Source organism: Trachemys scripta, chromosome 14, assembly GCF_013100865.1.
Source record: "Trachemys scripta elegans isolate TJP31775 chromosome 14, CAS_Tse_1.0, whole genome shotgun sequence".
In the NCBI taxonomy this organism is placed as follows: domain Eukaryota; kingdom Metazoa; phylum Chordata; order Testudines; family Emydidae; genus Trachemys; species Trachemys scripta.
In genome coordinates, this window is record NC_048311.1 from 15,553,201 (window position 1) to 15,573,861 (window position 20,661).

The 20,661-nt window shown below is 40.6% G+C and overlaps 1 protein-coding gene across 6 annotated transcripts in view; it reads left to right on the forward strand.

Annotated features, from left to right (window-relative positions):
- The window catches only part of B3GNTL1 (UDP-GlcNAc:betaGal beta-1,3-N-acetylglucosaminyltransferase like 1), a 353,698-nt gene that overhangs the window by 266,678 nt on the left and 66,359 nt on the right, over positions 1-20,661 (forward strand). For all 6 annotated transcript variants that reach the window (XM_034789912.1, XM_034789918.1, XM_034789917.1 and 3 more), the window contains 2 exons: positions 3,827-3,922; positions 17,744-17,868. In XM_034789912.1, coding sequence (XP_034645803.1) covers positions 3,827-3,922; positions 17,744-17,868 — 221 coding nt within the window. The remainder of the gene's footprint in view (positions 1-3,826; positions 3,923-17,743; positions 17,869-20,661) is intronic.

Below are 20,661 nucleotides of genomic sequence, written 5' to 3' on the forward strand. Positions count from 1 at the left end.
AATAAGTTCATGGAGAATAGGTCCATCAATGGCTATTAGCCAGGATGGGTAGGGCTGGTATCACTATCCTCTGTTTGACAGAAGATGGGAATGGGCGACAAGGGATATATCACCTGTTTTGTTCATTCCCTCTGAAGCACCTGGCATTGGCCACTGTTGGAATACAGGATACTGGGCTAAATGGACCTTGGTCTGACACAGTATGGCCATTCTTATGGAGCAATGATGCAGAGAATTAAAGAACTAAGAACAAAAAATAGTTATGCATCAGTAACTGTACAGCTTCCATGAAGTGATTGCTTGGGACAGTTTCCTTCAGGATAATAAATAATAAAATTCTTTGTCTCCTTTTCCATAGTCGTCATCCAACTCACTCCCCATTGTTTTCACTATGAATAACTTTACTGGCATGACCAGGTGTTGCTCAAGTTAATACATCTATCATTAGATTAATTTTAGTCCTGTTCTCAACCTAACCCTGTAAAAATTATTTGCATCTCCAAAGAAAAATACAGAACATTGGTTTGTCCTTAAAATGTTGCTTGAATGCCCATGTAAATTGACAGTACTGTACTTTTACAGTTTAGTGTATATAAATTGCATAAAAATATCTGCATTACTGTGCATATGTGAGAACAAATCCTTGCAAGAGATGCAAAGAACATTTTCATGCTCTGTCCATACACATAATAAGGGATTTATTTTGGCTTATAAATAAGGCTGCGAGTCCGTCACGGAAATCATGGATTCCATGACCTTCCGGGACTTCTGCAGCAGCCGGTTCTGCTGGCCCAGGAGCCACCTGAGCAGCTGGGGCGGCCTGGGGCCAGCCACACTGGCTGTTGCTGGGGCAATCTCGAGCCACCGTGCCCCTTTCCCCAGCAGCAGCAGGAGTTTAGATGTGGAAGGGCTCAGTGCTGGGGCAGAGGGTTGCGGCACGGGAGGGGGTGAGGGCTCCAGGCAGTGCTTACCTTGGGGGGCTCCCCGGAAACGGCAACATGTGCCTCGGCTCCTAGATGGAGGTGCGGCCAGGCGGCTCTGCGCGGTGCCTCTGCCTGCAGGCACCGCTCCCATTGGCCGTGGTTCCTGGCCAATGGGAGATACAGAGCCAGCGCTCAGGGCGTGGAGAGTGTGCAGAACCCCCTGTCCGCGCATCCACCTTGGAGCCGAGGGAAATGTTGCCGCTTCCGGGGAGCCTTGTGGAACCAGGTAGGGAACCTGTCAGCCCCACCAACCCCCTCCCGCCCCAGCAGCAGCAGCAGGGGTCCCCAGACCACACACACACACGAGCACCTGCGGTGGTGCCTCTGGGCCACCCCTGCCCCAGAGCACCCAAGATTTATTCAGGGGTATATAGGACAAGTCATGGGCTGTGAATTTTTGTTTACTGCCTGTGATCCGTCCATTACCTTTACTAAAAATATCCATGACTAAAACATAGCCTTACTTACTTATAACCAGTTTCATTAGGTGTTCTATATGTTGTGATGAAATAAAACTTGTCCAAAATATCAGCATTAACTCTTAGGAGAGTGTGTTCTTTACAGAGCATTTAAGTATCTGATTAGTCTCATTGGAGTTAATTGGACTACTTGCATTGCTTAAAGTTAAGCACATGCTTAAGTGCTCTGTTGAATCAGGGCCTTAATGAACAAGTGGCTTTTCCAGTCTCCTTCACCTTCAAATACATTTGGCATACCCCAAACAGGCTCAGGACTTGTCCCCCTTCTGGAATTTTGCTTTATTGACAAAGAAGTTTCCACTCAGTTGCAGTCCAACTTTTATTCCTAAGCTTTTTTCATCCTACAGTTCCACTGTGGGTACTCCCACTTCCTTGGTATCTATGGTGAAGCTAATGAGTACTTGCAATAATGAATCAGCTGATCAACACCTGCTAATCAGTTGCCAGGCTCAGCATCTCCCATCAAAATCAACACCTGCTAACAGTTTGTTTCACAGGAAAATACTGACAGCATACTACACTCTTATACATATAAGCCATGATTTTCCGACTTAGGTGCCTAAAGTTAGGCACCTAAATCCATATTTAAGCACCTAAATAAAAGTGGTCTGATTTTTCAGAGATGCTGAGTGCCCTTCGGCTCCCGGTGTCTTCACTGGGAGTGTCTGGTGCTTAGCCCCTCTGAAAGGCAGGCCATTTCTGTTTAGTGATGGGATTTTCAAATATGCTTCAGTGACTTAGCAGCACAAGTCTCAGCAGAAGACTATTGACTTAGGGCTGGTCTTCACTATGGGGAGATTGATGCTGCTCCAATTGATGCACAGGGGTCGATTTAGCGGGTCTAGTGAAGACCCACTAAATCGATTGCAGAGCACTCTGCGGTCGACCCCAGTACTCCACCTTTCTGAGAAGAGTAAAGGAAATTGACCGGAGAGTGTCTCCCGTCAATGCAGCGCAGTGAAGATACCGGGGTAAGTCGATCTAAGGTACGTCAACTCCAGCTATGTAATTCACAGAGCTGGAGTAGCATAATTTAGGTCAACTTACCCCAGTAGTGAAGACAAGCCCTTAATGTGGGACTTGTGTTACAAAGTCACTTAGATGTTTTTGAAAATACCATCCCTAGGTGCCTCAATACGGAATTAAATTTAAAAGATTTGAATCTGTGGGCCTAAAGTTAAGATCCTAAATCCCTATTTATCCATCTAAAAAGAAAAGTGGCCTGAGGAACTGAGCAACCCCAGCTCATATTGAAGTTAATAAGAGCAACAGGTATCTAACTATGGTTTCAGAAGGCTAAATTTTTGCAACCGAGTTGGAGAATTTTAGCTGCAGAGTAATATTAATTATTTCATCTATAGCATACTTTGAAATGATCTTCTGGAGACCAATATATTTTCATTAGTGATTGAAACTGGCAATACATTTGTTTTTTATTTTTCTGTTTCCATAAACCTGCTTGTACAGGTAACTTTCTTTGGAGCTGGACACAATATGCCTTTTTAACTTCAGATTTCTGTTTGACAAGTTCAGTTTCCTGATTTGCTAGATATTTTTCCTTGTAATAAAAGTGATAATTTGTTTATCTGACATAATCCGGATATTCTGGTTTATTTCATAGTTGTGTTTATGGCAGGTTTGTTTAAGGCAGCAAAGGTTGATTATGTACAGTTCCTGACTGTGTTGGTGCTAGTCACTGAAGCTGTGAGCATTCAAAAATTTAAAATAACTACATTCATGTTGTCTGTCAAATCATATGTTTCTTTCCAAGACTTTTAGTTTAACCAGATAGCATTAAATACTGTATACATATTGTTCTGGTTTAAAATCAAGCTGTACTTCACTTTCCCCAATTTTCCACAGAAAATAATAGAAGATAGATCAAAGTTTGTAATTTTGTGCTTTCTGAATGCACACTGGAGCCCTAGAGTTGGACACAGACTTTCCATTATATATGTACTTTCATTATTAAGATTAGTATTTTTAGTAAAACTAGTAGAACTTTCAGTTGTGGTGGATCTCTCAAAACTTGAATTATAGTTTCAAGATCTTTGGATTTGCTGTAAAACTTGCTATTACTAATAGGAACAGTCACAGTGCTACAGTATATGAAGTAGGAAATACTAGATTTAATCTCTTAGGCCATGATTCTGCAAAGACTTGTGCTGAACTTTAAGTACATGAGTAGTCTCAGTGAATTTAATGGGGCTTCTGATGTGTTTTAAGTCCAAGATAAGGCTAAGTGTTTGCAGGACCAAGGCATAAGTTAATAAATGAAAATAAACTTTATTATCAAAGAGTATATCTGTTAGGAACTATTCGTCCTTTTCACTAAGGTTGTTTCTTATCACCTTTTTTCTCTAGGTGTTTACCTCCCATGGACCCACTGTGATCATGCCTACCTGGTTCTGCTCCCGAGAATGGTTTTGTCACGTGGGCAAATTTGATGAGGGTGGAAAGGTGAGTGCAACTGATAGAAACAAAATTGATACTCCATTCTAGATTCCTTTTTGTTAAGAAGTGTTAGTTAGCAGGACAATTGGTAGTGTTATGCTCTCAAGTGGTCTTTTCCTATTGCCTATTAAATGGGCCACAATGAAAAGTGTTTACAATTAGAATGCTAGTTCATGTGTGGATAACTAAACTGAAATACTATAGGGGATAAAACCGAGGAAAAGCATTTCCTCTTCTGGCTTGCAAATTTCAGAAAGGTCTTCAGTTCATCAACAAACACTCCTCCGGTTTTTTGGTATGTTTCTAGAGTTAAGGCTTTGGCGCACAGCGCTGAAACCACTTTGGTTTCATCTATGCAACAGCTGAGGGGTGTGATTCCTAGCTCGGATAGACATACATGCACTAACTGTGCTCGAAGTAGGGCCTAAAAATAGCAGTGTGGCCCCAGTGGCACAGAGAGCAGCTCAGGCCAGCCACCTGAGTATAATCCTGCCCAACCTCCTTGGTACAACTTGGGCAGTTAACCTGAGCTACTGCCTATGCCACTGCGAACACACTGCTATTTTTAGGTGTTAGCTCAAACAGAACTTGCAATGTACGTATAACCGAGCTGGGAGTCACACTTCCTAGCTGCTATGTAGATCTATCCTGTGTGATGGAAGGACATTCTGGTAATTAACAAGCACACTTATATCCCACTTTGTTTCTGAATTTTTCTATCTAATACTGCCAGACGTAGCATTGCAGTACTCCTGAAGGTAATTCCTAATCTAATTTATATACTACTTATTACAATACTAGATTATTATCATTGCTGTTATTGAATTTACAGTACCACCTACTGACCCCAACTGACAGTGAGGCCCCGTTGTGCTAAGCACTGTAAAAATATATGGTGAGAGAGAATCGCTATCCCAAAGAGTTTACAGTCCAAATAGAAAAGACGGAGAAGGGTGGGAGGGGAAACAAAGACAGAGTGGTGTAATGTTTTGCCTAAGGTCACACAGCAGGTCAGTGGCAGAGCTTGGAATAAGACCCAGGTCTCCTGAGTCAATCCAATGCTCTATCCAATAGACAGAACATACTGACTTTTTTTTTTTTCTCTCTCGCTCACTCACTCGCTCGCTTTACCCTGGGGTTGACTTTCCATTTTCTGAAGAATACCCATTTGACTTAAATCGCCTCTTGAACTTTGCCATGTAACCATATGGTTTGGTTTGGTTTGGGTTTTGTGCCTTCCTACTTTTTTTTAAATTGTATTTTACAGCATACGTGCCTCCTGTGAGTAAAATGTGATCTGCTTAAATGGCGTCAATGCCAAGTCTAAGGGGTTTTGAATTTATAATATAGGTCATGCACATATAGCTCTAATAATTACCTGCCAATCAATAATAAAAAAATCCTTAAATTTGGCCTCATTTCCCACAGTCTACTCCCTCCCCAAATTCCTGGCGGGACAAGAGTAGCTTTGTTGGGGTGTCCAGGAGGTCAACAAATCCAGGCTCTGGCAGACAGAGGGGATTGAGTTCTGGAGGCCAGGGACCTTCAAAGAAAATGCCCTGCTAATTGCTTCCTCATCTCTAAACCCAGGAGTCTCTCGTTCAAACAGTTCCACTGCCCACAACTGCAGGATGTGACAAGGGAGGAAAGCACCAATTTTCCAAGTCATCTCATCCTTAACCACTTCTGAGGTGGGATTTTCAGAAGTGCACAGCATTGGCTTAGCTCCTCATTTTGGAATAAATGGGAGATTTGCTATACACATCAATGGGAACAGTGTTATTGGTCAACTCTGGGTTCTCTTTGTGTGTGTATATGTTGACTTGACTCATCATCTGACTTGTTAATCACATCCCTCCACCTTCTTGAGTTAGTATTAATTATGCCCCTACAGGTGTCATGATGCTGCCAATAAACAGAGAAATAGATCAAGAAATCTCTAGATTCTAGTCTTTCCATTTGCAAAACTGTTTCCATACCAAAAAGCTGCATTTCTCACTTGGAATTAAATCTGAACACCTGTTCTTCATATGTCAAATGTTGGAGAGGTTGTGATTTGAAGAACTAAGTAAACAGAGCACATGGAATGATGGAACATAATCAAATGTTAACCAATGTGTAAATCCTTCTTATTGGTAAAATATATGTAATTGTCCCAATACTTCATGGGAGATTTAAAGCATTTGTTTACAAAGACTCCATTTTATTAACAAAATTCCTCTCCTTCAAGATGTTCGTTCACTAGGAAGACATATTTTCTCTGCATTAGCATTATTGCAATATCCAATACTGATTTTAATGTGTTCATGGTATACTGAGTTATATGGAATACCACTGAAATCTAGGCAAGAGTGTAAAGATTTTAATGACAACCACTTTATCTAGGATAGTGTCCTTTCTACAGTACATCCAGTGGTAGAAGGATGGTGATATAATGAACTTATTTTTGAGGAACTTTATCAGAAAACTGAAGAGAGAGACTCTTCCTGGAGTGCATCCATCCCACACAAATTAAATGTAGAGACCTCTGTTATTGGAATGAGTGGCAAAATTTTATTTACACTTTGTGAGCTTAGTATGTGAAAGTTTTCTCTTTGGGAAACTTGTGTGTGTGACGCCATCTAATTTATTTGATCAAGTTTGTGGCACCTTGCTTTAAGTTTATTCCAACACATAGAAATGTTATTAAAAAGCCATCACTGGCTTCACATATATCACACACAGAGAATGAAGGGTTCCAGCCTTATGTACAGTTTCAGTGTATCATTAAATGACTGGTACATTTCAAAACTTGATCCCCCATGAGAGTGGGGGACTGATAGCCTTGGCCAGGGACAGATATAGTGGAGGCTGGTGCTATGTGAAGTTTCCACTATATATCTTTATCAGAGCACCTCAACCTTTGGCCAACAACATCTTTTGCTATTCTAGTTATGGGTCTGCACGTAGCTGTGCCTAAACATATCCTCCCTCCTTCAGATGAAACATTAGACTACAGAGCTTTGCTCTGTCTCTTGTGGACATCCAAGTAAAAGTTCCCATGGTGTTTTTGGAAAAAACAAATAACCTGCATTCTGGCCAACATTTTCTTAATTCTAATGTCTTGTGTGAACTATTTGTAAGTGTGTAATGGCTACACAATTACTACACTAAGTACCTAATTTACTGCTTGGTAAATAATTTTGAGATACTTAAAGCACATAAGCCATAGGTAACACCAAAATCTTTTCTGGCCTGCCTAACCAGCAAACTCCTCTTCTTTCTTCAAACTTCTACTGAACAAAGGAGAATCAAAAATGGCAGTTTGCATAATTGTGCTTTTATATAGACTAACTTCACCATAAGATTAGAATGAGAAACACCACAATCATTTTATCCCTGATTCCCAGGGCAGATCAGTGTAAAATATTTTCTGTTCTAACTAAATTCTCTGTCTATCCTGCCCCCCTAACCCCACTCCCAACCTTAACATTCCTTTTTAAGTGTATCCAGACTAGAATTTTACATAAGTCTTGCTACTTTTTAAAATGTATCTAAAAGTGCAAACAAAGGGAAATTATTTTTAATGAGCCCCAGGTGTAATCATGTAGTGTGAGCAGCTAGCATTTCTGAATACAAACTGCAGTTTAGAATGCAGTGGCTGACTCTCAGCTCTGATCTGTTCCTGTGATAAAGGGTCATGGAAAGAAGGAACTGAGGTGGTGTTGATATACATCTTGGTGCACAGGAGAATGCAGTGAGTACTCCAAATGTCTAAAGGAGCTTTATAGCCTTTGTGGGGCTCGCTAATATCTTTCTCCATTTCTCTGGGCCAGAAGAGAGCTGTCAGAATTCCCTCAAGAAACAAAGCATTTACCTGCCTCTGGAAATTTCCATTACTTGCGTCTGATGAAGTGGGCATTCACCCACGAAAAGCTTATGCTCCAATACTTCTGTTAGTCTTAGCCACAGGACCCTCTGTTGCTTTTTACAGATTCAGAATAACACGGCTACCCCCTCTGATACTTGACAAGCATTTATAATAAGCCCCGGAAGCTGAAAGGTTAAGGAGAAATTTGTGGGGTTTTGGAACATGAATTAGAATATTATCAAATGACCTGTCAAGGTGCTCTGGGGAAAAAAGAGGACAAAACACAGGCTCTGATATTCTTGGCATGGTACAGTTAAAGCTGAACAGAGATCAGTATTTGAGTAGTATCCAGGAAGAAAAGAAAGTGCTGGAGCCAATGATAAATTATACTTACATAGTATTTGAAAACCCACCTCCTCCCCCACTTCTAAAGACATTTCTTGCTAGTGTATTATTAAGCGCCCTTTAGAATTCACCCCGCCCTGACCCTTTGGCTTTCACCTTTTCCTTGTTTAATTTAGTTGCTCTTTGCCAGAAGAGCAGAAACATTTCTCTTTTAGAAAAAAGAAAATGTGCAGAGTCTCTAGTAACCCTTTAACTTTATTTCACAAACACTGAAGCAAATATAACATTGTCACAGGTTTCCTGTTTTATAATCAGGGCAAAATGATTTAAAGGCCTTATCAGGGTATGAGCAAAGGGACAGAGTCACAGATTTAAAGAAAGATTAAGAGGCTTAAGAGTGTTTTGGATAATTTTGAAGAGAAGCCAATTCAAATATTACTCAGTGCAATAATTTAATGGGGTGGCTTCTAATGGGTCCTCCAGCCTATTTCTGGTGACTGTCCTAATGGAAGTCAAACTAATGGCGATTAAAAAACAGTTTAATGATGTAAAATTAACAAGATTTCCTTAAGACAGAAAAATTTAATGTAAAATTTGCAAAGATAGAGTACCAAACCTGTAAGATCCTAGAGATTTCAGATTATGTTCTGTGAGTCAATGCTCAGTGTTGGAAAAAAATTTCTGCACACCCACAGCCACAAATCTAGCTTGCTTAAAACATCTAAGGCTATGTCTTACACTGCAAAGTTAAGATGCGATTGTAGCATGGGATTGCATACCTGTGTTAGCTTTAGTGCAGACATGGTGGCACGGGCTTCAGCACAGGCTAGCAACCAGACTGGTGTAGCCCATACTGAAGCCCATGATATCACATCTGCAATGCTATTGTGTCTATTGTGTCATCTGTGCTAGCTAGATTTAAGCTAACATGGATCTGCCTACCCATGCTACATTCACACCTTCGCTTTGCAGTGTAGACATACCATAAGAAGCTACAGCCAGGTGTGCAAGATGGAATTACCCCAGATGGCATGAAATAACGGATAGCAGTCTGCCGCAGTGCATGTGGTGCCAGCTGTTAGGCCTACCAGACATACTGTGGAATGCAGTGTAGCTGTAGATCCATGGTTAGCTACAAATGGGACATAATTCCATAGATTCTAAATCCAGAAAGGAGCCGTGTGATTATCTAGACTGACCTGCTGTATACCCCAGATCATAGAATTTCACCCAATAATTTCTGTCTCAAGGCCGTATTTAGTGGTTGAGCTAGATCTTATATTTTAGAAAGACAGGCAATCTTGATTTGAAGACTTCAAGTGTTGGGAAATCCATCACATCCCTTGGTAAATTGTTCCAATTGTTAATTACCCTAACGGCTACATTTAGGCAAGTTGCAATTTTTTATCTAGCTTCAACTTCCAGCCATTGGATAGCAGTCCACAAGCACGTGCGCTCTCATCAGCAGTAAACTTTAGAACAGTGGTTCTCAACCAGGGGTACGCGTAGGTCTTCCAGGGGGGTACAGCATCTCATTTAGATATTTGCATAGTTTTACAACAGGCTACATAAAAAGCACTAATGAAATCAGTACAAACTAAAATTTCATACAGACAACTTGTTTATTCTGCTCTATATACTATACACTGAAATGTAAGTACAATATTTATATTCCAATAGATTTACTTTATAATTATATGGTAAAATGAGAAAATAAGCAATTTTTCAGTAATACTGTGCTGTGACACTTGTATTTTTATGTCTGTTTTGTAAGCAAGTAGTTTTTAAGTGAGGTGTAACTTGAGGGTACACAAGACAAATCAGACTCCTGACAGAGGTACAGTAGTCTGCAAAGGTTGAGAGCCACTGCTCTAGAAGGCAGCAGTTTTAGCAAGCATGTTCCTGTTGCTGATATGAGCCATAAAAAATCCCTTTCAATACAGTGTGTTGGCCTGAAGTGAGAGAACTTTCTTTGAGACAGGGGCTGGGTCTACACTACCCACCTGAATCGGCGGGTAGAAATTGACCTCTCGGGGATCGATGGATGCGACAATCGATCCCCGAATCGACGCTCTTACTCCACCAGCGGAGGTGGGAGTAAGCGCCGTCGACGGGAAGCCGCAGAGGTCGATTTTGCTGCCGTCCCTACAGCGGGGTAAGTCGGCTGCGATACGTCGAATTCAGCTACGCGTATCTTAAATCGACCCCCCCCCCGTAGTGAAGATGTAGCCAGGATGTCTCTTGTGCCAGATGTATATCCAGCAACATGTGGCTAACACCACAGCACATGCTGCTGCTGTAAGTTTAAAATTTAGCTCAGAACCTTCTATGAGATACTCTTGGGTCTTTCTAGGAATAAGGATTTGGAAGTTCATTCTATAAATGTTTTGTACTATGTTATTTCCATTTAATCACTTGAACGGCTTTTAGTGCAACTCCAATGTAATATTACTATTGCAGTGTTTTGGGGTTGTTGTTTTTAAAGGCATGGCCCACGGTACAAAGTATGGAATGAATAGGCTTTAAAACTTTGGCAACAGAATCCTGCTAAAATACTTCATTAATCAGGTAAGTATGGAGACAAAAGTTATTTCCTCTTCCACTCACTCTTTCTCTCAGCACTTTGAGATTCCTCTGAGGACTGAGATAAATTTGGCTCCCTCTGGTTCCAGCCTTTTCCATCATATGCTTATCGGTAAGAAAAAAAAGTGTTCCCAATTACAGCCTGATTTCTCTTGAGAGTTCTGATCAAGAGACTTGGCTAGCTCTTCTCCCCCACAATTCAGATTTTCGTAATATATTACCTTAATAGCGTAGTTGTAATGGTAGATTTGCCTTTCTTGTCCTGTTTTTTTAAACAAGGCATGTAAAACCTAATTATAAAATCTATAGGGCTGGATTCTCCAGTTTCGCCAGCTGGAGATTCCATAATATAGGGCAAATTTTCATCGGCACAAGGCTAACAGACGACGCAGCTCCACTGCCTCCCACACCAACTTTCCACCACCACCTCCTACACTGGAACTATACTGCTCGGTGTAAAGAGGAAAGGAAGAAGACATAGTCAGAAGAAGCGGGGCATATGTCAAAGTTACGGAAGGGTGTGGATGCATCAGGGAAGGAGGGAGCATGTTGGCCTGATTCTCAGCTGGCAGAAGATCCACCAGCACCTTAATTTAAAGCAGCTTTCTTGCCAGCTTTAGCTTATACTGGAGCCAAGCAGCTAAGAATTAGGGAGTAATTGTCAGTAGCACCTCTCCCTGCTGTTCACTATACCTATGTTTAGCTCAGGAATAATGGAGAATTGAGCCCAAAATGCAAGATGGGTAGTTGTCTTAAGAGCGTTTAGGAGAGCGTCAGACCTATACTCAGTATTACCCTCTGTTGCATTTCCTCTCAAATAAAGGTAATACTTAATACTGTGGTAATGCAAGCTTCTTTTTAATGGCAAGCGCCATCATTCTTAGGGAAAGGTCTCAATTTTTATTTCTTCATTTTATAAAAATGGAGGAGCAGAAAATGTGAAGTGTGGTTGAGATTTTCAAAGCCAGCTAGGAAATTTAGCTACATTACTTCCATTAATTTTAATGGGAGTTGTGTGGCTAACTCCCCAGTTGACTTTGAAAATATTAGCCAGTGTATGTGTGATGTGCCTATAGTACATATGTAGAGATATGTGATAAATTACAGAATTAAGTGATTTATTGCCTTCTTCATGCAACTTTGTCTGCCTCACCTGCCCTATACCCACTGATCCATCTCTTCCACAGTAGAGCCTGGAACACCTCAAGCATCTGAATGCCAACCATTTTAAACAAAAACAGCCTGCCAGAAAAATAGTCCCTTCTGTTCCCCTTCAAATAGCCCCCAAAGTATATTGCTCAGTGGTGTGAGGTGTTCCATCCTGAACCATTGGTATGTCTTGTGACATAGGTCTAGGAATAGGTACTTTATATGTGAAAAATCAGCCCCAGGTATCTCAAGTTGGGCATCTGGAAATTGGGACTTCCAAAATTGGTTGACACTATTGAAAATATTGTTCTTTTTCCCTGTCTCAGTTCCCCATCTGTAAAATGTGGATATGAATACCTCTCACAGGTGTTGGTAAAGATAAATTCATTAATGTTTCTGAGACACTTGAAATACCATTGTGATGAATGCCATAGAGAAACCTCTGAAGAAATAAAAATATTATTGTTTCAGTTCAGGTTTAAGATGGGGTGCATTATGGCAACACATTTACCTACTTTTGGATTTCATGTACTATCTGAAGCCTCTGCTGCTGGCCATTGTTGGAGATAGGATACTGGACTTTGAACCACAGATCTGATTCAGTCTGGCAATTCCTATGTTCTAGTAACTTGATAGGGTCATACAGCAAATGATGAGAATAATAAGAAATATTGAACAGATGCCTCATTTAATGAGTCTGAGGTCCTTTGAGGAAAAAACTCTCTTGTGATTATGTAAGTAAAGATTGTATCATAATGCATACACATAGAGGCAGAATTAAAGTTTCTACTGTAATTTTGACATTACCTAACTTTTGAGAGCCTCACTTTGCAACCTTAATGGTTTTTTAATGTAGTTTTTGTTTTGTATGGAATAATAGAAATTTGGATAATCTGTTTTGAGCAACTGCACAAGAAAAAGAAAGTACAGTAACTGCTATTCAGACAGGCTATAGGTACCATGAGTTCTGCAGCTAAAATTCTGTTTGTTTTTGTTTACGTTTATTTTGAGTAGTTAAAAATTCTGCAAGAGTCTAGATTGTTAGCTATAGAGGGTTTATTTTCTATTTGCTGTTGGAAAATTGCCCCCCAAAATGCTCTTCCTGATGTTAAATACCAGGATAGAGGTAAAGTGGGCAAGCTAATATATTTTACTAGCCCAGCTTCTGTTGGTGAAAGAGACGAGCTTTCAAGCTGCATGATTCTGTCACTTGAAAACCCCTTTTGAACTAGCATGGTGACAGGTTTCAGAGTGGTAGCCATGTTAGTCTGTTTCAGCCAAAAGAACAAGGAGTACTTGTGGGTGCCACAAGTACTCCTCGTTTGCCTTTTCAACTAGTTGTTGGTTTATTTAATACATGAAAAAAGTGTTTTTATTTTGTCTTTTATGTAATTAAAAAAAAAACACTGAACACCTTTTATAAAGCATGTGACGTTTCCTTGCTGATGATCCATTATGAGTGAAATTTGTGAAGCATGCTATTGAAATGAAAATCCTAGGATAATGCATTATATCTCTCTTAGCCAGGGCCCTCCAGTTGCAGTTTCTGAGGCAAAGGAGAGAATTCTGCACTAGTTTTTTTTTATAGAATTTAAGGCTTTTCTACAGTGATCTGGAGTCTTGAGCAATTTTTGAAAAAAATGTGGCGATCATTTTGAGTAGCAGTAGTAGAATTATAACAAAACAAAACCCTAGTAGAAGTAGAAAGGGCCATGGTTTGTGTAAGTCCAGGTAGAATATTAGTAGTAACAAACTATTCTAGAGAGCATCTGAAGTTATTTTTTTTCTTATTTTCTGGGTTGCTGTTACATATTTCACTGACTTGTGATATGTGCTATTCAACTGTCTTTGTAGAGCATGAAAATTATTTGCAAGATGCATTTTAGCTGCATTACTCTATATCTTGTTATTCTGTACTTATATCTAGCCATCAGTTTTCAAAAAGCATTAAAAAATATCCCTAGAGTGGTTGCAGATTCTTCTATTTTGAAAGGTGGTACGAGTGTGAGATGGATGTCTGGTGATTAAAATGGGAAATACAGCTGGAACTGATAATATCTCAAAATGGAAGAAACTGCCGCAGTGCAAGCACCGTACGTATGCCAGAGCCCTAAGTAGTCCTATCCCGGCAGGACCCATGGCATAGTCAACATCTTTCCATCCCTTGCAAAATGTATGCATTTCCTTCGGCAATGCTGCTCCTTTGTTAGCTGAGAGGTCACTGCTGAGCAATGCAAGGCATCTGCTCACCCCTGGGAACTGGGCATATTGCTCTGAAATGCTCCTTTCAGCAGAAGAAATAGAAAATAAGGTCCGTGAATCAAATCCCAGTTTTAGAGGGATCATTTTATTTTGACAATAACTGTTTTTAATCAGTTTATGCTGAAATATGTTGCTAAATGTTTCAGCCGTAGCAATTTTAAGCATGAAAATGAGACTCCACATGAAAATGATTTACCAGTACTTGTAAGTGGTGTAATGATATTTCCAAACTAGAATTTGACAAGTGCAGTAGGCTGATATTTAATAACACCATGCACTCAGCCTAACTCAACTTAGTGTGTGATTTGGGGAACAAAGAATTTCAGTCTAAATGGTATTTTATTTTCTTTCTGATGGGAACAGCTGCTTTCTCTTCCTGCACCCTCACCCAGATTCCTTTAGTGACCTCTGAAGCATTAGATATCCATGTAAATTGCAAACTGCACAAAGCTCTGTGAAAGCTTGCTCCGGCATCTGAGCACTGGGATGAGAAAACTGGACAAGTGTCTCATAATATAAACATACCAATTAGAGATGGGCCATTGTCACCCAGCAATTGGATTTGAATACACACTTCCCCAGAGTTTAGGAGTGGGATCAGATTCAGTGTTCCAGCTCAACCAATTATAGAGTTGCAAAATTTAGAACTACACCTCTACCCCGTTATAACGCTGTCCTCGGGAGCCAACAATTCTTACTGCGTTATAGGTGAAACCGCGTTATATCGAACTTGCTTTGATCCGCCGGAGTGCACAGCCCCATCTCCCCGGAGCGCTGCTTTACTGCATTATATCCGAATTCATGTTATATCGGGTTGCGTTATATTGGGGTAGAGGTGTAGTTCTAGTTCTGAACTCTCCCAGAATGCAGAGAGGGTTGCATTGGGTGTTCTGGAGTCATCCTTTAGTGTACTAAACTGTTCTTCCATGGCTGCTTAGTCCAGGCCAGTTCTTAGGGATACTCTAAATGTGGTGACATTAACACATTAAACTGTGTTAGTCACTTTGGGAGCTAGAAAGCCTCTACTGCAGTAAGCTGTTCCACCCATGGCTGAGGACCACAGAGTGAGTCTGTGTCCAGCAGCCTTCACCAGGAACTCCTTTTTTACTCATTTCAACCAAATTGTCTCTTCTCTGCTACAACAGACACTGCAGTTCCATCTCTAATCATAACTTTACACCTCTTTCCCCACATACTACCAATAATGTGAACTTGAGTGAAGGGTAGGGTCCAAGGTTGTAGAAATTTTTTATTTTAATTGTATTTTCTTAATGCTTTGAGGTGCACACAAGCTATGGCAATAGCCACAATATTTTTTATCATTTTATTTAGTTAGTGTATTTATAATTTTTTCTGTAGAAATAAAATACCTGCAATAAATACATAAGCTTTAGGCTCTTTCTGCCTACCTAATGTCACCACCTGAGATAGTTAATGTAAATTTTTTTCTTTCTCTTCTTTGTGCTTGTCATTGTTATATTGCCTCTTCGGCCTTTATTAGGTGCCACACTCAAATACTGAATGAATACTCTTTGTATTATATGTTTATTTGCATGGTAGTCACATGATCTCTCAGAAACGACGAGTGGGAGGAGAGAAAAACAGTGTTTGAAAATGTGTGTGGCAATTATATATTTTAAACCATGTTTTACTTTAATTTTTTCAAATGGTTGCACCATTGCTAAGTACAAACACATACTCTTCTTCCCATCTTTTATAATGGCATATAGAATAGGGCCATGCTATTCAAGGTGGTTTTATAATCCAAGGTATGGCTGACATGTAATACAGTACCATTGGCCATATCACTGCCCCTTTTACACTTTGTCTAAAGCTAGGTCTACACTGCCTGCCTGAATCGGCGGGTAGAAATCGATCTCTCGGGGATCGAATTATCGCGTCTCATCGGGACGCGACAATCAATCCCCGAATCGACGCGCTTACTCCACCAGCAGAGGTAGGAGTAAGCGCCGTCGACGGGGAGCCGCAGAGGTCGATTTTGCCGCCATCCTCACAGCAGGGTAAGTCGGCTCCGATACGTCGAATTCAGCTATGCTATTTGCGTAGCTGAATTTGCGTATCTTAAATCGATCCCCTCCCTCTCCCCCCCCTGTAGTGAAGACCTGCCCTAAGGCATTTACTTTTTTTAAGTCTGATTCAAGGTTGTCTCATTGGTCATGTTTGAGGTTCTAATTCAATCACTGGAGTATGGTTGGATTGCTTATCCCAAATTCATTGCTCTACAAAGCAGGTTAGAAATATTGCTTTACTTATGAATAGCTGCAAAGTTTTTGTCATGGATATTTTTAGTAAAACTCTTGGACAATAACCAAAAATTCATGGCAGCCCGTGACCTGTCTCTGACTTTCACTAAAAATCTCCCTGACAAAATGGGGAGATGGGTTCAGCACCCACTGCTACTGGGGCTCCTGGATCCCCCACCACTGCGGTCACTAGGAGCTCTGGGGTCCCCCGTCATTGTGGGGAGTGGAAGCTGCGGGGTCATCCTGCCTGCGGGGCTGGGCTGCTGCAGGGTACCCTCGCTCCTGGGGCAGCTGGGCACTCATGGGAGTCCCCCGCCAGCCACTGTGGCTGGGAGCTGCAGGGTCCCCCAGCTGCCCACCACGGCTGGTCAGCTGCGGGGGGTCCCCTCCCCGCCCACTATGGCTGGGCAGCTGTGGGGACCATCAGCCGCCCACCACAGCTGGGCAGCTGCAGGGAGTCCCCCCCACCACCAGCTGCAGGGAGTCTTCGTCATCTCCGGCTGGACAGCTGTGGGGTGCCCCCACCAGTGCGGGGGTTAGGGGTTGCGGGGAAGGAGAAGCTGGCTGGGAGCTCCAGCCCGGGGGTAGAAAATGTCGTGGAGGTCAATAAAAGTCACAGATTCCATGACTTCCGTGACCTCCGTGACATAATCATAGCCTTATTCATAAGACTTCTGATACTTCTTAGATCGTGTTGGTTCAGGAATTCTGGGAAAACAACTTTTCTTGCATTGCTTCAACACTGCTGCTTCCAATCCTAGTCAGAAGCAGAGACCAGTTCATGAAAATTAAAAGGAAAGAAAACAACACTGAACTTCTTCAAACCTTAAATCAGTCTAAGGTTTGAGTAAAGGTTTGGTTCTCATTTTATTGGACCTGGTTAACCTGTCCCTAGTGGGGACCAGTATGAAAGTTTGAATGGCAGCCAACGAAAGAACTGTAACTTTGTAAATAACACTATTATAAAGTCACAGATTCCATTAAATAAGTTATTTGATTACTTAACGTTTTAGTTTCATGAACTTTTAAGCAGTTAGGTTTGCCTCTTTTAGGGCTATCATGCATAAAGCTTTACAAGCCTGGTCAAAATGAAAAGACCTTTCTCTTGCCATTCTTGTTCCCATGGTCAGCATTGGCTGACAGTGCTTCAGTTTCAAGCAGTGTTGACTGGTTTTCAACTAGCATTATCTTATATTTGGGTAAATTTCTTTAAAGACCCATTAGACAACTTTTGGGTCTACACAAAAAGAGATTTAGGAGACAAATTTTAAAATTATCTATTTGGCAAAACAATGAAATATGCACTCTGTCACTTGTAATATTTTAATGAGGAATGCCAGTGGCTTTTGTATTGAATGAGCTCTCTCTCTACAGGGTGTTCCAGAAGACTTGCTGTTCTTTTATGAGCATATCCGAAAGGGTGGTGGAGTCTTTCGAGTTGACCAGTGCCTCCTCCAATATCGCTACCATCCACAGGCAGCAACTCATTCTGTTCTAGAGTAAGTTGTATTTTTGTAATAGATAAAACTTGCTTGTTTCTTGGGTTGTTGGCAGTGAAAGTGAAGTGGTTAATCACTTTCCCAAGTGTAGATGGTCAAGACACTTGTTCCTTTTAGCACTTTTATAAGGGGACTTAGTGACAGGATAATTAACTATAACTATGCATCAGTGTTGCAATGATATGGAGAGTATAACTTAGTATACCGGTAATGGAATCTTCTAACAGTGGCAGGCTGCTTACCTTTTCTTTTCTCACTATAATCCCAGTTTGAGAGAAGTAGTGGGATCTTGGTGTTCAAACACTTAGGACTTCTTGGGTTCTAATGCTTTCACTCATTCACTGCTTAACTTTGGCCAAGTCATTTAATCGCTCTGTGCCTCAGTTTTCCAATTTGTAAAAGGGGGACAATTATACCTAACCATACGAAATGATACTTAATTACTTAATCATTGTAATGTGTTTTTGAGATCCTCTAACAAAAGGTGCTCTGTAATTGCAAGTTAGTATTAGGCTTTTATGACTAATCTTCTTTAATTTGCTTCAGATAAAAAGTTGGTACGAGAGTCCTGAAATAGGAAACGAATAAGGAGTAATTGAAATTTTAATTTAAAAAAGAACTACCATACTTAGTATTGAGTTTTGTCACATGTTAACAAAAAAGATGATTTAAAAAAGTAAAAAATTGAGCTGGCAGTGAACTTCTCATCTGATAATTTCATTGTTACTGGTCTATTTTCTTTCCCTCCCTCAAACAACTTAAAAAACTGATTCAGTTTCTGAAGTTTGAAAAACACATGATGTTGCAGAATAATTATTTCAAGACCTTTCTCATCAGTCACTGCATTTAGAGTGCTATTGTATCCTGAAAAGAAATTCTGTAAAATGCTATTGGTAATTCCCTATATCATCTTACCCACCAAAAGATGATCTTCCTAATTGGCAGTCAGGTAAGCTCAGCCTGGGATCTGAGAAGCAAACTGGGCTGTTTCCTTCTTGTACATCTTGACTAGTAATAATCCATACCTACTAATAAAGGGCTCTGTGAGCCAAGTTATTTCTTCAGAGAGACCTGTTCCTTCATTGCAGTTGCAGCAGTACTCTAAATCATTTTGTTGTAGATGCATGAAATAGAATAGGATTTTCACTCACTTGGGGTATGTCTATACTGGAAAAAAAAGTATGTTCCTAACTTGGGTTAGCTAACCCACTTTAGCTAACTTGGGTTAAAATAGGAGTGAAGATGTAGCAATTCAGCTTTTAACTAGGGTTAGCAGCTTGAATTCAGCCCCAGGCTCTCCTATAAGCTTTAACTCAAGCTACTAACCAAAGTTAAAAGCTGAGTTGCATGTCTTCACTATGATTTTAACCTGAATTAGCTAATGCAGGTAGCTAACCCAAGGGTTTTTGTTTCTTTGTTTATGGCAGTCTAAACATACCCTCAGTCTTAGCTGTATGGGCTCTACAGGGTTAATTAGTAAAACTAAAAACCTGGTTTTGTCTCCATACATTGGTTAGTTCTTAAAGAGTTGCTGATGGTAAGCTGTAGGGTGCAACTATATGCTATTTTTTAATATAGATAATAAACTCTGAAGCATTTGTTTAAATCAGATAGAAAAAATGTTAATTTTGCAAATAAATATAATGTGAATTACTTCCCTTTTACTATTATTTAAATATAAAGGCTTTTCTTTCTGTTCATATGTATGACCAATTTGGCAGCTAGTTACAGACTTCTCAGCCATGCACCACAGGATGCTAAATCTTCTTGGAAGATTGTTGCTTGTTTCTGTGGGAAAGCATCTTATTTTTGGAAATGAGCATGTTCTGAATTTATTGCAAGCTATTGCTTATTCAAATGTGCAAGGTTGTATGGCATAAGCATCCTGGATTACAACATTTACTGAGAATGTGGAACTTCTATAAACTGTTTCAGATGTGCAGTTTTAGGCATCCAAATTGGCACCTTCCTTGTCTCATTTTTCTGTCTTGCTGTTTTTCCTGTTGGCTTCCCCACCCCATTATTATTATTGTTGCTATTAGTATTATTTTATGTGATTTTTTTTAACATGAAGTTGTGTAATATCTTTTTTTCTTGGATGCCTACACTATGCTGTGCCAAAGTTGTAAATAACTTTGGGAACCACTTGATGCGGATGACCTCAAGGTGTGTTGTTGCGGAAACAGTGAAAAACAGAAGTTCATTGTCACCTGCGCAAAAGCCTAACCTTATTAGTAACATCAGGTCTTCATAAGTTGCCTCACAGTATCCTCCACCTCTTCAAGAAGCCTATCCCTCCATGTTCCATCTGAGTAGTTTCCTAGATCCATAGGGTGTGCTATGCCTCCATCCTATATACTGTCTTTCTGGGGTACCTTTCTTAATGACAACCCTGGGCCTCCACTTTGCTAAAGGGGATCCTCTTGGCTATGTTATATCCAGACTGGGTCTGTGGCTCTTTCTCACTGTGGCTCCTTCAGCAGGTCCTGATGAGCTTAGACTACCGTTGAGATTTACCCCCTTAGAAGCTCCGCAACCAGCAGATGTTTTCAGAGGCAAAGGACAGCCTTTTCAGAACAAGACTTTATTTGTTAGTCAACTGGAACATAGTGACCCAGTTTCAGGTTAATTGCACCTGTATCCCCCACTGTCCACTCCAGGAGTGCCCCAGTCAAGTCTCAGGTCTCCAGCATCACCTGTCTCTAGGCAGCAATCCTTGTCCCATTCCTTTCTGACCCAGCGTTTTTAGGCTGCACAGGTCCCTGCCTTACACTGTGACAGGGAGACTGGCTT